The 17,999-nt window shown below is 43.8% G+C and overlaps 1 protein-coding gene across 4 annotated transcripts in view; it reads left to right on the forward strand.

The window, feature by feature from the left end:
- Positions 1-17,999, forward strand: part of AAE13 (AMP-dependent synthetase and ligase family protein) — a 67,396-nt gene that overhangs the window by 28,289 nt on the left and 21,108 nt on the right. For 2 of the 4 annotated variants that reach the window (XM_086523411.1, XM_086523410.1), the window contains exons 5-14: positions 6,061-6,130; positions 6,235-6,287; positions 6,532-6,639; positions 6,728-6,826; positions 7,216-7,308; positions 7,455-7,532; positions 7,616-7,711; positions 8,736-8,826; positions 9,666-9,739; positions 9,824-9,997. In XM_086523411.1, coding sequence (XP_086379537.1) covers positions 6,061-6,130; positions 6,235-6,287; positions 6,532-6,639; positions 6,728-6,826; positions 7,216-7,308; positions 7,455-7,532; positions 7,616-7,711; positions 8,736-8,826; positions 9,666-9,739; positions 9,824-9,997 — 936 coding nt within the window. The other 2 variants (XM_086523413.1, XM_086523412.1) reach the window with 2 other exon arrangements.

Genomic DNA, 17,999 nt, shown 5'->3' on the forward strand with positions numbered 1-17,999 from the left:
TGGAGACATGATGAGAGAACTAAGGAGAGAGATCCGGGGGATACAGAATGAGGAAATTCAGACCATGAAAACGGAATTACGAAACCTAATCAAGGCCGAAGTAAATGTAACAGAATGCGTTATGCAAAAGAAACTCGATGAGACAGTAGCAAATTTTGAAGCATGGAGAACAAATATGGAAAAGCACATGGAGGAAAAAGATGCAATAATCGAGGAGCTAAAAGGAGAACTTGCGGCTTGCAAATCCGCAACTAAGGAGAAGGGAGACGACCAACCTTCGGTGCTGAAGGAGCTCGAGGACATGAAGGACCAGATGAAAGCTCTACGGGAAGGAGATTAACAGAAATCGAAAACGGCATCTTCATGGGCAGAACGTCTTGTTAAAACACAAGAAAAGGTTGATGAAGCAGAGAAATGGATTGAGGATGCGAAGAAAGGGAAGGCCCAGATGCCTGAGACCACACCTACTTCCACCATTATTAATATGACCATTGAGGAAGAGCAGAAAAGGAAGACTCGGGCTCTGCATGTGCGGGTCACAGGAGTCAAGGACAAAGAGAATGTAGATGAAGAGGTGAGGGAACTGCTACAACGCATGGGCATCACAGAGCCTACTCACACAAGTGCATGGAGAGTGGGCAAGAAAGGAGTCGATGAGAAGGGAAACGTAAAGGATAGGGCACTTATTCTCCGCTTCCCGAATATAGAAATAAGGAAAGAATTTTTAAAGAAGAGGCCAACTCTTAAGAAAACCGGTATTTTCCTGGGAGATGACCTTACATTGGCACAAGTGGCACACATGCAAGAGTTGATGCCAGAGATCAGGGCAGCAAGAGAAAAGGGGAAAATCGCCTTTTATAGAGGAGGGAAAGTAGTGGTTCTGGAAAAGCGCTCATCATGACGGTGCGAGACCTATGGGGCGACGCTCCGGATAGCGGCGTGGAATTGTAATGGATCATATAGGCTAGATGTAGGTGCCTTTGAAGACAGCTTTAGGGACAGAGACATAGTTTTCTACTCAGAGACACACCAGATACCGGGACAGCTTATGCCACATGTGAAGGGGTATTTATGGGAAACAGCGGGTCGACCAGACAAGAGATCTCTACGAGGTAACCGGGGTTCAGGAGGAGTAGCAGTCTTATTTAAAGAGGAGCTGAAACCACTACTACAGATTATCAGGAAAGATGAACAAGCAAGGTATATGTGGGTGAGAATGAGAGCCGAGACAGGTAGATTTCTATATATCGCTATATGCTACTTCCCTCCAAGTACATCAGTCTACTCCTCACCTAAAGGACAGTCCCCTTTCTCCATATTGAATAATGACATATGGGAGTTCTCTAGAGATGGAGACATCCTTCTCTTAGGAGACTTTAATGCCAGAACGACCAACTCTCAAGCAGTATTCTATGATACTTCTGAGGAAATGCTTAGAGAAGTGGATTTATCACAGGAGGGGCTTACTAGAAACTCACAGGATAAAGAACACACTGAATATGGGAGACATCTCATGGAGATGGCAACTACACATGGTTTGGCCATACTTAATGGTCTAGAGAATTTCCCTTTATATGGGGGATTCACATGCTTCCCGCACAGGCATGGGGCCAGTACAATGGATTATGTCATGACTTCACCAAGCTTTATTTCTAGTATCGAGGACTTTAAGGTGGGACCCAGACCGGTTGGAATTGCAGTGGATCATGCTCTCTTGACCTTATCAATCTCCTTCCAATACAATGCCTCTCAAGTACAAAGGAAGAAGACACGCACAAGATATACTTTCACGCAAGAGACTGATTCAGTCTATGTGGAAAAGATCTATAATAGGATGTGGGCAGCCGAGCCAGTATATACTGTAGAGGAGATTACTTCTCAACTAACAGAGATACTACATGGAGCAGCACAAGAGGCATACCCACATACTCAGCCTGATCAGAAGAGAGGATCTGGGAACATGCCTCAAAACAGTTGGTACGACGAGGAATGCAGAGAGACGAGAACCCAGGTCCAGAAAGAGCTTACACTTGGGATCATCACCTATAAGCAGTCTCGGATTGCTCTTCGGCGTATAGTACGTCGCAAGAAAAGGGCATTTTTAGCCAAACTGGAGAAGGATTTATATCAGCTCTTCTTGAGTCAGGACTCACATGAGGCCTGGCGTTTATTTCACGAGCACTCATCGCCTCGGACAATTACTTCTCCTGAGATTTGGGGTCAATATGTAACATCATTATATATGGTATCTGGACAGCCTCCATTACCAGATCCGCTAGAGCCATGCCCGGCTACTAGTACTTTCTTTACTACGGAAATGGTGAAAAAAGCCATTGACAAGATGAAGACAAGAAGAGCATATGATCATGAGGGTTTAGTAGCAGAACATCTGAGCCATGCAAGGGATCTACTTTCAGAAGTCCTTGCTCGTCTGTTTAATCGGGTCATGTGTGAAGGATTACATGAATCTTGGAAATTATCTACTATCGTACCTATTTTCAAGTTAGGGGATCCTATGATACCCGGGAACTACCGTACCATTATGGTGGGTCACACACTGACCCGACTGTACGCATCCATTCTGGAACAAAAATTGAGTAGATGGGCAGAGAATGAAGGCATAAGGGCAACAGGACAAGCTGGATTCAGGAGGGGTTATTCCACTTTAGATCATATTCTTACGCTCAGAGCCATTATTGAGGAAGGAAGAGGAAGCGGGAAAAGGATGTATTGTTGCTTTGTGGATTTTCGGAAAGCTTTTGATACAGTACCAAGGGCCAGATTGATGCGCAGAATGCAAGAGTTAGGGGTCTCCAAAGAGATTATCTGGGGGATCATGGCCTTATACGGGTCAGTAACTGGTTATGTACGTACTCCAGAAGGGGATTCCGACATTGTTCATTCCACCGTTGGAGTAAAGCAGGGATGCCCATTGTCCCCTACTTTATTTGGTATGTATATAGATGAGGTATCAGATTACATTGATAGAGAGGGTGACAGAGGTGCTCAACTTGCAGGGTCATGGATCCCTTTGTTGTTGTATGCAGATGATATTGTATTGATAGCAGAATCACCAGATGGAATGCAGAGGCAGTTAGATGCATTACATAAATTTGCGGAGGATAGCGGACTGTCGGTAAATTTGGGTAAAACCAAAGTTATGGTGTTTAATACCACACCGCAGTGGGTTAGGAGATCGGCACCTACATTTGCATATGGCCAGGATACAGTAGAGTACACAGATGCATACACATACCTTGGTGTGGTATTTACAGGACCGAAGTTTACTCTTAAGAAAGCAGCGGATGCTAGATTGTCCAGAGCCTCTGCGGCCTTGGGAGGGTTGGAGAGGATGTGTTCGCAAGTGCAGTTTCAGGAACCACGAACGAAACTTTGGCTCTTTGATACTGTGGTGGCTTCGGCTATGCTTTATGGGGTCCAGATTTGGGGACCATCTGTGGATCAGGATAATTGGAAGTCAATGGAGAGACCTTTGGTATCTATGATTTCCCGAATGATTAGAGCCAAGGCCTCTGTACCACACGCGATTACCCGAGCGGAACTAGCTGCCCCTCCGATAGAAATTGAAGCTCTTACCAGATCAGTGTCCTTTATACATGGTTTGTGGGATACAAATAATTGCCGATATACTAGATTGGCCCTCGAATCCTCTCGACAATTAGCAATGAAAGGAGATACATCATGCTGGTATGCGCAACTGTCCTCGTGGTTTCAGAGACACGGGTTCAGTATGGAAAGATTACCCCCCTTCCAATACTCTCTTGAGGCTCCATCAATGGCAATCACACGAACGGAGATTAATAAAATCATCCGCCAGGATCTTATACAGTTGGACACTAAGAGGACATGGGTAGACCCTACACAAGAATTGGGCACGAAGATGGCCGACTATAAAGAAAACTTCCTACAGCTATCTGAAGATGTTTTTGTGATTCGCCCGAGCTACATGGATACCCACCTGTCTCATGGTTTGAGATGTGCTATTGGTCAGATTCGTACATCCTCACTCCAGCTGGAAATTGAATTTGGCAGATTTAGGGGAATCCCACCTGAGAGCAGAATTTGCAAGTTATGCGGAATGGAGCCGGAGACAGAATTACACTACATATGCCATTGCACCGTATACTATGAGATACGTGGGCGTTTCCATTGCCTATTTAAAGAAGGCTTTGGACCTCCAGATAGAGTCATGCAATACCAGGATCAAAGATGCCTAGGCCTGTACCTACTGGAACTACATCGGCACATGGATAATCTAATGAGAAGACAAAGAGCACTACAGCCTCAGAGGCAGATCACAGATTTCTTCGGATCGAGAGAAGCAGGAATGGAAGGAGAAGCAAGAGGCCAACAGTGAGCACAAAGGAGTACCCACATTCATACCAAAGGCACCCTCATTGACAGGGCGATTGAGCTAGGAAATCGAGATGACCACGACCGAGATGCAGAAGCACACTTCACCGGAGGAGACGACAACTAGCCAGACACCCAGAATGCTCCTAAGAAGTTTATTTAATACTTTGTATTTAGTTTTCACATTTATTTTCACACTTTCACACTTTTCACACTTAGTACTTTAGTACTAAGGTACCCAGACATTGTAACAGATGCACCACTTTTATATCAGTTTGGTCTCATAGGTCATCCTGGCCTTTTGAAGACGTTAATATAACATTTCATTTCATTTCATTTCATTTCTCTCTCTCTCTCTCTCTCTCTCTCTCTCTCTCTCTCTCTCTCTCTCTCTCTCTCTCTCTCGGAGAGGGAGAACACAGGATCATGATGGTTTGGTAGCAAAGCACTTCATTCATGCCAAAGATATGCTTGTAGAGCCTCTTGCTATGATGTTTAATCGAGCCATGTATGAGGGTTTTCCTGAGACTTGGAGTATGTCCATGATTGTGCCTATCTTCAAGACAAGAGATCCCATCCTTCCCGGGAATTATCACACCATCATGGTTGGTCATGCATTAGCTAGGTTGTATGCATCTATTCTTGAGCAAGAGTTGAGTAGATGGACAGAGAGAGAAGGCGTACGGGCAGGCAGGGTTTAGAAGGGGTTTCTCCACTCTTGACCAGATTTTGATACTCAGAGCTATTATTGAGGAGGGTAGATACCATGGCAGGAGGATCTATTGTAGCTTTGTGGATTTCCGCAAAGCTTTTGACATAGAGTTTTGCTTTCCTTTTGAAGTGTGCGCTTTAAGTGCACAGTGCCCCTAGTCTTGGGGCCTTGTTCTCCCAGTTCATTAAGCCATTTGACATGGGCATTGGACCGATGATTGACCCATACCTAGTCGACATGCCTGTATTGCTGGATGCCCATGGAACTATAATAACCCTCGTCAGATACGTGTACAAACCATTTATGCAAGAGGACTCCAAAAATGGAAAACCTGGTCTAATGGACTTGTCCTTGAACAAGCCCACAAAATTGTTGGCACATAATCCCTTAGACTATGTAGAAAAACCTTGGCTCAATAGACGCAGCAGTAGCATGTCCACATCCATGTGGCACAAACAGCCATTTGCACGTTTTGAGCTGAGTTGTGTGCTTTCATGAGGGCACAGACTGCACTTTTATTGTAAACATTCAATGCAAGGTCAAATCAAAGCTCAATTGTGCAGTTGGGTATGGGGATTTAAACTTGTTCAATACAATGGGTCCAGGGTCCAGGTATGCTCATGAATATATGATTTCAGTAAGCTGTTCATAAGTGCGTGTCAATGGAAGTAAGCTCATTGTCACTTCTTAATAGAAGCATGTGCTTTTATATAATTTCTTGACTACAGATGCACTTTTCAAAAATTTTCCTGTACAGGCCCCAGGGTTAGGGTTTTGCAAAACCATAGGCTGGTGACATGTTACCTCGCTATATAACTGACTTTAATATGTAGTATCCAGCGTTGAGAATGCTCACTTTCAACAATGAACATCGGAACTTGGTTCACATGTTGTTCGTCCACCATGATCAATTACAAAAGTCTGTAGGCTCACCTTTGTCTTTCCCCTTTTGTGATTGAAGTGCTCATTTGCAGGTCAAGATGTTGAGTAAAGCTTGGGAATACACCAGTGATGACCGATTTCTGCATTGTCTCCCGCTTCACCGTATCCTGAGCATTGCAATGTTAAAGAGTTTATTGTGCGTTTCTGGAGCATTGCCATTATGGTGCTCATGATTGATTGATTGATTGAACCTTTACAGTCAACAGATGTTCATGGCCTTTTCAATGGGCTACTTGCGCCCCTATGTGCAGGTGCCATGGTAAGGGGTATGTTTATTGTCTTTGATATCCAATTGTAGTCGCTTAAAATAAAATTTTCAATTTTATCTTAAAGTCGCATATTTTTGTTGAATTTTTGGTGGGCTTTTCTAAAGCAACATTATACATTTCTCTGAATGCTCTTTTAGCACAACGTTTGAGTTTTTCTTTCTGAGACAAGCTGTTGTGATATTCACACAGCAAGCAAGATGATTTTATTGTGTTGTTTGGATATTTGCTTTACAGGTAGAATTTTTACCCAAGTTTAGTGTGAAAGGAGTTTGGAAGCGTTGGATGGAATCTTATCCTAGTGAAGGTGTCAAGGGATCAAATGCCACTACTGTGTTTACAGGGGTCAGTATTCTTAGAGACGGATTAAATCCTGTATTAGAATATCTCTCTGTGCTGTTAAACCTATGTTGGGTTTTGTGGATTTCTGCAGGTCCCTACCATGTATGCCTATCTCCTTCAGGGATATAAGAACATGGATACAGCTGATCAGAAGGTTGCTGCATCAGCGGCACAACGATTGCGTCTCATGGTTTGTCGATAATTCTTCATTGCTGTTGTACATTTTTAGGCCCTAAGGATGAGCTTAAGTCAGGGCCAAGGCCCATGGATATGAGAATAGTGGAAGACCAGATGGTGTGTTGGGTTTATGCGTTTTCCTTTCCCTAGGGTTATTCATATTTTTTTTTCCATTGAATTGGTTTTTCCATTTTTAGTCTAGAGCTTTGATCCAAGCACTCTTGAACTCGAGGCCTGCTTGAGTCGTTCATACATCTTTGCAGGAAATGAAGACTACAAAGACTTTAGTTTTCTTGTTTTGAGCCTCGATTCAATTTTGATGTATTTTCACTAATCTTGTTGTCAAGCATGTACAAACACATGCTATACTGAGCTGGAACTTCATATATAAACTGAATGCAGATGTGTGGCTCATCAGCCCTTCCGCAACCTGTTATGACTGAATGGGAGGCATTGACTTCCCATCGGCTACTAGAAAGATATGGAATGACTGAGGTAAATTTTAAGAGGGATACTATAAGAATCATCCACAACTTTTGGATTGTTTCATTATGCAGTTTTTGTGACACTTAATTCGAGAAATCACATTTCTTTGCAAAATCTCTTATGTAATGACAATTCTCATTGTTTCAATTGAATAGTTTGTAATGGCCTTGTCAAATCCCTATCATGGTCAGAGAAAAGCTGGTACAGTGGGCAAACCTTTACCTGGTGTGGAGGTCAGAAATTGGCTGGTGTTTTGACATGCCTACATGTACAATTCAGTACAAGTTTTGGCTAAAGCTTACTATGTGTTTACCAGGTGAAGATTGTCGATGATGATCCTGCTGTTCCTGGTACTGGCGAGTTGTGTGTAAAAAGTCCTTCCCTTTTCCAAGAGTACTGGCGGCAGCCAGAGGTCTACCTTTTGTTCTTTTCTGATATTCTTTTGCTTAGTAGTAGTGAAGATACTGGTTAGTATTTGTGGGAGTTGCAAATTGCTGAGTCACTTCACACCTCACTCCCTGTGGCATACAAAAAGCATCACAAAAAGTAGGGGTAACACTGAACGTGATAATATAGTGGAAGCCTGAACACATTTCTAAGGAGTGCAGGGCTAAACTGGGTCTCCTATTGTCTGAGTGAAAAATTTCCTGTGTAGAATGTGTCTCACCTTAAATGTTTTTTGTATACACTTTTGCGAATGCAGTCAATCAGAATTCTTCTGCATGATTGTAAGACTGACCCACTTGTTTGGGGATGGCAAGAGGGTTACTGCCTGAATGCACCCCTAAATCCTCTATTTTCAGAAACAATCTTCTCTAATATGCCCACCAAAACCTTGTTTGAACTCTCAGCCTGTTTGTTTTCGTGAGGATGGTGTTGTGTTGATACTTGTGAACGATCATATGAGTAGCAGTTAATTCCTCAATCACTGAAGTAAGAAAGTGCGTTCCCTGATCTGAAACTAGTCCTATAGGACATCTGAACCTAGTCATGATTTTCTTGTAAAGGAATCTAGCTGCACTGGTTGCCTTGTTGTCTCTAAGAGCAACTGCTTCTACCCACTTTGTGGCATATCAAAATGTATCTGCTAGTTCTCGTTGCCCTTGGTTTAAAGGGACCCATAAAATCTAAGTGAGCATTAAAAAGGCAAGGTCTTATGTAGGTCACTGCGATGGATAATCGACACTTGCGTACTAGTTGTATCCCTTAAGATAGAGTAGGAAGCACTAAAACGTACTGGTTTTACCATTTATTCCTTTCATTTTAAAATATTGACAGCTCTTTCCTCTAATTGGGTACAAGTTTTTTTATATTTTGTTATCAAAGTGGAATGCTCTTGTGTGATGCTGCAAACTCGTCGATTCTAATGCTGTCAATTTGTACTAAGACTCCTTTCTATATTCAATTCACTGAACCTTATTGGTGTTCCTGTGCAGGTAACAAAAGAATCCTTTTTGGAGGATGGGTATTTTAAAACAGGGGATTCGGCCACAGCGGACTGTAATGGTTACTATACGATCTTAGGGAGTATGTCACACTTAATTCTGATATTTTTTGTTCCATGAAAATTATCAGTGGGAATTGTATAATGATCTTAATGAACTTGTGTTATAGCAAGCATGCTGTATAGCTCGTGTATTTTCATTAGCTTTGTGCTTGACATCAAGTAATTAGAAAGATTAATGTGACCCAATATTATTGCACTTATGGTCGTACAAAAAAGTGCCTGCATGTAATAGTAGTTTATCATGTGTGCATGTAATAGTAATTTATAATTTTGGTACATCTAGGAAGTGCCGCACATATGAAATGAGTATCTTGATTACCTTACACACGCATATTGTTCTTGTGCATTGCCTTTATTTGCAGATGCCATTGTGTCCATTTGTTTGACGTTTTAACTGATAGACAGAAATCTGTCTACTTCCATTATCTGTGTTTATTTGCTTACTGTTATCACCAAATTAAATTTTCTTTATTGCAATTGGATATGTTGTTACTGGATTGTTGGGTGTTGCATGGTCTAGAATAACCTGTCAGAATCACAAGTAGCAGATTTGTATGACATGCAGACACATAGATGTTTGCATTTGCAGGAGCACAGGTTCATGAATGCACCCAGTCATGGAGCACACAGTAAGCTTTTGAAGCATATGATTAACTTTTAAGTTGTTTTTTCAGAACTTTGTGATATTGCATGGCTGGTTATGCACTTAGTTTGAATTACTGTTTATGTCCCTGTTCCTCTGAGCAAAAGTAGGATTATGCTTATTGTTCAGACATCATGCATGCCTTAGGCTGGGTCACTTTTTTGTGTGCGTTTGATGCCTTTTTAAGCTGTTCATATCCAACCTTAAGTTGTACAGGAAGTAGCGTTGATATCATGAAGGTTGGTGGTTTCAAGCTATCGGCGCTAGAAATAGAAGCCGTGTTATTGGAGGTAAGACAGCGTGTCTTTAGCAGTTGTGCAGCTGTTGTGAAAGTCATATCATCCTTTTAAGAGATTTGTATTTTCTTGGTGCAGCATCCATTAATCGCAGAATGTGCAGTCTTGGGTCTTCCAGATGTGTACTACGGAGAAGTGATTTGTGTTGTTGCAGTCTTGACTGACGAAGCAAAAGTGGGTGGCAACGTTGATCCCCCCTTGACTTTATCTCAACTTCAATCGTGGGCAAAAGAAAGAATGGCTCCTTACAAAGTGAGTTGTTGTCGATATGGTTAACAAGTGCTGTAGGTTTCCTCTATCTATCTTCTAGTATGTTTGTAGCAAGAATGACTGCTGATGTGTTGGCTGTGTTTAAGTTTTGGGAAGTTTAGATTTGGCATCGATGCTCGAGGCATTATATGATGTGATGGCTTTTGCCATTAACATGAACAGAATGCACCTTGATCATCTGCTATGTAGGCTATCTTTTTCAAGAAGCAGCTAAGGTAGAGTATTGTTAGAGAGTCTACTTGTTGAATGTGATAATAGCATTGGGAGTTGCATCCGACTAAAATCATCTGAAGCAATCCTCCATCCCATGGAGTTGTGCATGTATGCTCCATTAAGCATCGTGCTCTCCTATCAGCTTTGAATGAATGATGCTTACTAATCTATTTGTAAAAGTCCAGATTCCGTTTTTGCCCTAGATGTATCTGTAATACTTGATCAAAGAATGACTCTTTAAGGGCTTTGATAGCATGTTGTACTGCTTGATGTCTAGAACAGGAAATTTTGATTTCAGAGCTGCTTTGTGATACAAATTTCTCATTCCTGAGAAGATCTCCATCTTGAAGAGTGCAGTTGGCCATAGATTCTAAAGCGTCAAGACACTATCTTGTCATGACTTTCTGCAAAAGTGTCATTGGAAAAGAAAACTCGCAAAAGTGCACCCAAATCTTAGGAGAAGCAATGTTCAGGAACAATGTGAGGTCTACAAAAAATTGCTTCCATAGCTGACCTCATGTCTCTTGGGGTCCCATGGCAGAGGGTCCAAACCCCACTCTTGGGGACTCGCTGCAGTTTACAGCACTTCCTGAGGAGGTTCAGAGCTTTCAGTTGCGAGACACGAGGGGAGGGCTGAGCACGTGTCAGGAAATTGTAGAGGCTATACCACCAGAGTGACACGCCCCTTTTGAGCCGGAGGCTCCCTGCTGGATGGGGGCTTTCACTCAATTGGAGTGCTCATTTCAGCTAGGGCTTGCTCAGATGCAGGGCTTTGCATGTTCTTTGAGGTTCAGAGAGAGGCCCGCCTCCACAGAGTCACTGTTGCTGCTTTTAGTGGATCCGAGTTGTGGGCATTAGTGGAAGGACTTGTGTGATAGACCCAGACCCGTCAGCTCTTGATTAGGACACTAGTTGTTATGGGCTTGGGAGAGCCGCCCCCTGGTGCGAGTGTAGTGGGACCCAGGGAAGTGGTTTTGGTGGGATCCTTTTACTCCCGCGGATCACCCTGGGACTCCCTTTTTTGAGTACACAGCACGGCTTGGATGTCACATACTGACAGCGCGGATAGACACTCGTCCTACTGCAGCGGACCATTGGCAGGAGAAGGGTCTCACGACTGAGTTCTTGGCATATGTTTGGGGGCGCCTGTGGGACAACAGACAACCAAGGAGAGTCACTATATTCTAGTGGTTAGTTGCCCATTGAGCTACTGCAATTTGGAGTTGGTTGGTGCACAGTGGTCACTCTGCCATATGTACCGCATGTGACCATACACTTGAGACATCGCCTTTGTCTGTGGGACTACCCCATGGCACAATGGGGCAGTCCCGGATTCTTCGAAATCATGCTTGCACCTTCGACAGCTAGCAAGAACACTTGGGGTGCTGCAGCTTGGTTCACCCTCACGGCCCCAACTCTTTGTTTTGAGATGGCTTCAGTCAATAGGAGGATTGTGATTCAGGAGGGCCAGCTTAGCCACCGCGAGCTTGTACCTTAGGAGTGGAGCAGAGATAGAGAGAGTTGTCGGGAGCTCATGTGCAGCTTGACACTTTGGTTCATCTGGAGAGCCCGATGCTTCCGCATTTTCAAGGCTCGATGTGTCCCACCGACGGAGACTGTACGTGACATTTGGCTGGAGCTGATCCATACACTCCGGGAACAATTTGAGAGGCTTCAGAGTAGATCCGACAACATGCGGGAGCACCGCGAGGCCTTTTTGCGACTTTGGTGACTAGGGCCCTTCTGCAGCATAGCTCATGGGGCGCGTAGATGGCAGTACCACCCACCAGTGTGGTTGTTTCCTCCTCCCATATCTTGATTTAGCTATCATTATACATATCTTGTTTTTTCATCGGGAGAGTCTCCCCACATTTTGATGTAGTCCTCTCTAGTAGGGGCACTCTGTAGCCCATTGGGCAGGTTTCTTAACTAATGGAAGGATCTTTTTCTTACAAAAAAGAAATAAAATCTATTAGACTGATGAGAAGTGTCACAAACCAGTGACGTGGCATACTCGGATACACCCACACTGGCTGGACAGGCCCGGAAAACGCGGCAGCAGGCTGACGTGGCAGATTTCCGAAATTCACGCTGAAAGTGCTGACGTGGCAGCACCGTACGTAAATCCTGCTTTTGCGTGAGAACTGATGACGTGGCAGCGTACGGAAATCCCAGATTTGCCCTGAACTGCTTTGGAGCCTATTGCTTTAATTTTAGCAAGGCTTTGAGGATAAACTGCTTTATTTTTAGAAGCTTTTAAATTATTGCTTTGGGGCTCTGCTTTTGGGCATCCCTTGTAACTTTTAGATAAGTGGGCAGGGCCCCCACTTCTCATAGCATCTGGACGCAAAGTCTGAGAGTGAGAACCCTCCCACTCTCGTGTACTTTGAAATCAGACATTAATACAAAAAGAAATACCGAAAGGGGCGCCAGTCTTTGGGGCCAATATCTCTAGGCACGGAACTCCACCGGGTAGTGTCGAATCAAGTGTGAATTGTGAATTGTTTTGAAGTGAATCTCTGCTGTGTCGCGGTAGAATCTTGACTTGGAGTGTCCAAGTTTGTTACAGTGGTATCAAATCGCGGCCGATTTCTCTTCTTCCGGGAAATGTGATCCTTTTCTCGCGACACTTAAGGTTTCCAACAAAGAACAATCGACTTCCTCTGCATCTGGGGATGCAGGAAGAGATCACGAAGAAGATTCTCACGAAGAGTACGACCCACCTCGGCCTACTCAGGCAGAGATTGAAGAGATGGAACGTCGACAATTGGTTGACGATGCAACAAAGATGATGATCAACATTGCGAAGGATACGAAATTTGCAAATTTTTTGACTCAAACATTCTTCGAAGAAGTGCACGCCCAGTGGCAGAAGTCCACAGAGCCACCCATCAAACCGACACTCAAGAAATTTCCTACTTCGAGAATGTTTACAGAGCAAGAATTGAAAGAGGTGATAGTGCTTCCAGTTGGATAAGGCGTGAATCACAGCCGTGAGTTCCTTTTCGTAGATTGATGCATGCAACTCTGCATCCTTAAGCCGTCTGCTTTCATAAGCCACTGCATGGCCTTCTTGGTTCAACACTGCTCTGATGCAATCGCCTGAAGCATCGCAGTGAACCTCAAATGGTTTCCTTAAGTCAGGCACTATCAAAATAGGTCCATGGCTTAGCAAGTACTTGAGCCGATCAAAAGCTCCTTGTTGTCTCGATCCCCATCTGAAAGGAATCTTCTTCTTTGTCAAATCATGAAGGGGTACTGCTACTTGAGCAAATCCTCGGACAAACCTTCGATAATACGAACATAATCCCACGAAACTACGTACATCATGTACCGTAGTGGGAATAGGCCATTCTTCTACCACTCTGATCTTGGCAGGATCCATACTCACTTGATTATGAGAGACTATATGGCCGAAATAGTGTATCTTTGAGAGAAATAACTCGCTCTTCTTTGCATTCACAGGCAACTCATGCTTTCGCAATTCTTGAAACACTAAGTCCAAGTGCTTCCGATGTTCCTCCTCTGACTTAGAGAAGATGAGTATGTCGTCAAAGAATACTCCCGTAAAAGCTCGATACGGGCTGAAAATGCGGTCCATCATGCGATTGAATGTCGCAGGAGCATTGGTCAAGCCGAAAGGCATTACCAAAAATTCATATAGTCCAAAGGTTGTGCGGAAAGCAGTCTTATGGACATCCTCAGGGGCGATCCGTATCTGATGATACCCACTCTTTAAGTCTATGTGACTAAAGACACTTGCACCCTGCAACTTATCAAGTATATCATCAATCCGAGGGATCGGAAAGCGATTCTTGATTGTGATCTTGTTTAAAGACCTATAGTCTATGCACATTCGAAACGTGCCATCTTTCTTCTGCACCAGTAGAACTGGAGAGCAGTAGGGTGAAGCACTTGGCCGTACTAACCCTTTCTCTAGAAGCTCGTTGACTTGCTTCAAAATTTCCTCTTGCTGAGCAAGACTTACCCGATAAGGGGTTTGATTGGGAGGCGAGCTACTCAGTATGAGATCTATGCGGTGATCTTCCGGGCGTACCGGAGGGAGTTCATCAGGAAGTGTTTCTGTGAAACAATCTTTGTACTTTTCAATAAATTGAAGACGCTTCCCTTTCTCCATTTCTGTGTTTCCTTGAACATCTGGAATTTAGTTCGAGCTTGGTAGTGCGGGTTCCTTCCTTGCTTTTTCTTGCCTCGCAGAAGCTTGTTCTTGCCGTTGCTGCTTTAGAGGGCAGTCCGGTTTCATATGTCCTTTCTTGCCACAGTAGAAGCATCTTCCTTCCTCTCTGAAAGTTTGGAGTTGAGTAGGAGAAAGATACTTAGTTCGCTTGCCAGTGCCCTCTGGCTTCTTAGAATGATCATCGTCTCTAGATGGAGGACGTTTTCTTCCTTGGCCCCCTTGGTCATCGTAGACCCCTCTTTGTCTTGCACGGTAAGTGCTATGCTCCATCTTTCTGGGCGTCTCAGTTGAGTGCAAATCCTCAGCAATGATTGCTGACTCCATCATTCTTTGAAGAGTATCATGCGGATACACCTTCATACTCTTTCGAAGCTGCGGTTGGAGACCCGCTTTGAACTTTCTTTTCTTTTCCTCGTCGGCAATCTTCATGAAGGGAGTGACCTTCAGAAGAACCGACCAATACAGCCACATAGGTCGTTACTTTTTCATGTTCCTTCTGGGCAAGCCAGTCCCATTCCTTCCGTATGTCTTGCTTGAAGTCAGGTGGAAGAAATTGTTCATAAAATTCAGATTTGAAGCTCTCCCAAGTTCTGGCCTGAGAACCTTCCAGAATCTTGGCTAACCACCAATTACTTGCCGTTTCCTTGAGGTGCATCCCCACATGGCGTAATTTGGATTTTTCTGTGAAGTGCCCATTGGTAAAGGCGACTTCAAACTGTATGATGAAGGATAGTGCCTTGGAGATGTCTCTCCGTCCATTGTAGGTTTCGAACTTGATGTCCTTGTCGACCGATTTGAAGACTCTCATGCGATGTTGAGACTTGCGACCATGCTTCTTGAATCGAGGCTTATCTTTAGGTTGATGAAGAGTAGTAGTAGTAGCGGCTTCCTCCTTCTGACGAGATGATCGAGAAGTAGAAGTATAATTAGGAGAGTAAGATGGAGATGAGATAGAGATGTCCTTGCTCTCGTCTAGCAAAGAGAGCGCTTTTTCTTGGCCTTCCTTGGAGTAGGCCGTTCATTACGATCCGAAGATCCTTTGTGCACCTCGGCACGTTCTTCTCTTGCCTCCTGTGGTCTCAAGCCAACAGTGTTTTCTGGATGCTTGACTGCATCAGTTCCATTCGTTTTCTTCATTCCGCCCAAAAGCTTTTGGACGTCTGGCAACAACAAAATTTGTTACAACTCCGCAAGTGAGCTTGCACTTGTTGAAGCTCCTCTTCAACGCTTCTCCCTTGGCTTGACATGGTTCTTCCCGTTCTTCCCGGAATCATCCTTCTTTGCATAGAAAGAGAGGAGTCCGAGCTCTGATACCACTGTCACAAAACGGGAGCGTACACAAGCTCTTAGAAAATCTGAAAATTATAATTCTTTGAAAACATGAGAGAAGGGAGAAGATCGACACAGTATTGGGGACCAGAAGATGGGCTGGTCCTCCCCCGTAAAGAGTATTCTTTTATTCAGGGAGAATTCTTATACAAGCACGAGAATCCAAGGAAACCCCTTCGTTCTGTAATCTTAGACCCGAAGGTCGTGCTTTCCCCTAAAGGGCTTGGGCACAAGGCCGTTCCTTCCCGTAAGGGACTTAGACGCGAAGCCGTGCTTTGCCGTAAGGGATTTAGGCGTGAAGCCGTACTTTCCCGTAAGTGACTTAGGCGTGAAGCCGTACTTCTCGTGAAGGGCCTTCCCGTAAGACGGGAGATTCCTGCAAAACAAACCACACAAATACGCGACAACAATTCGTATGGCGAATCCACAATAGATACCTGTCGCTCTTGCGCGGGAAAAAGCGACTTCTGTGCTTCGTAGTCTCGCGATCTCTTGTGGCAGAGTCTTCTCTTGCTGACGTTGGTACCTCCTTTGAGTGAGGGCATGTGGTGCTTTTATAGCTCCCTGGCCACGGCACGAATAGCTGCTCGCGTAGAGATCGCGGCTTTTTTTTTTTCTTCTTTTGGCGTTGTTCTACCCGAAATAGGGAGAGAGAATTCGCTGGCTGGTTTTGTTGCTTTATCTTCTAAGTGGCTGCCCACTTATTAAGTGGGCGGCCGACATATTTTAAAATTGGTCTGAACCTGCCAAAAAACTCAATAAAACCTTATAAGTTAAAACCAATGCATTTCACAACACTTCCCAGGCGTCCTTGGATGCAACCACATGCACGAATGCAATGCAAACATAGACTCCTCGCGGGAAAGCGTCTGCCTTCCCGCGATTGTTCCTGCTTTTCGTAAAAAGCTTCATTGAACCCATCTTTATTCTTGTGCTTGCGTTCTTACGCGTATTTTCTTACTCAGTTTGGATTTCCTTTTTAGCCTACGGGATGCCCCCTAACTGATGCACCCGTCACCCATCGTGTGACGCATCAGGGGCACTCGTAACCCGGCCCTTTCCACCGAACGTACGGAAACTCCTTCGCGATGTTTACCGTCACCCATCAAATGACACATCAGAGTTGTCCGTTCCTGTAGCTACAATCTTTTAACAGTTCTTAGTGCATATAATAAAATATCCTAAAAGAAATTAATCATTAAAAATAAGAAAATAGTCCAATTAGCAACACCAGCCTTCTAATGAACAAGAAAGCGCCAATTAAATGGCTGAAATTTAAAAGGCTTTTTATTTCTTCTTGGCTGACTCGGGAGTATGAATGAGATATACGAATTGCTTGGAATCATCTTCGGATGACCAAGAGAGATTCTTTGGATGCATATTGCGAGAGATTTTGGAGCTCTTTTCTACCAGCTTTTTCATCTAAGAAGATCTCGTTTAAAGAACAGATTGAGCGGTTTTGCTGCGGACTTCCTACAGAGATCCAAGATCACTGCTTAGAACAAAAGTCAGATTCTATTCAAGAATTAATGGGTCATGCGAAACGGGGTTTTGGCATACATTCTGGCAACCTGACTTACCCACAGATGAGATCATGACTCAAAGAACCGAACAGACTTCTAATAATGAAAGTAGAAAAAGAAGAGCCCCCAAGAAAAGAAAGATAAGGATTTACGACCCCAGCTCACTCTTCGAGAGAGGGCCAACTACATCAAAGAGAGGAAGTGTTTTGGATGCGGGGAACATGGGCACATCTCCGCGAAGTGCCCTAAAAAGGCACAGCAAGAACAGAATGAAGAAAGGCCAGAGAGTTTGAAAGTAACTGAGGAACGTGGACGAAAAGGCAAGATGAAAGCAGGACTGGTTTCAAATTGCATGGATACTGACTAAGCACGATTGATGAAAGTATGGAACTTTGCCGAGCTTGGGGCAAAATGGAAGATCAAGAAGCCCTGATTTTCTTTGATGGAGGAGCTAAGGGCAACTCCATTTCACCTGAATCATTAGGAGAAATATAGACTTTGCATGGGCCTTGTAAGCCCTAATTTTTAGGGATTAAGGCTAATGTGTAGAGTTAAGGGGACAAGTACATTGAAGAAAGTAGTTTTGAGTAGGTCTTTTGAAGCATTTTTTTAAGACAAATGTAGGATGTGGACCTAAGAGGTTACTTTCTCTCTAGCTTTTTGAAAGTGAAGGAAGTATAGGGGTGTGGCCAGATCAACAAAAACGTGGGTCACTAAGAGC

The sequence above is a fragment of the Adiantum capillus-veneris genome, chromosome 11 (assembly GCF_014529385.1).
Source record: "Adiantum capillus-veneris isolate H3 chromosome 11, ASM1452938v2, whole genome shotgun sequence".
NCBI classification, from domain to species: domain Eukaryota; kingdom Viridiplantae; phylum Streptophyta; class Polypodiopsida; order Polypodiales; family Pteridaceae; genus Adiantum; species Adiantum capillus-veneris.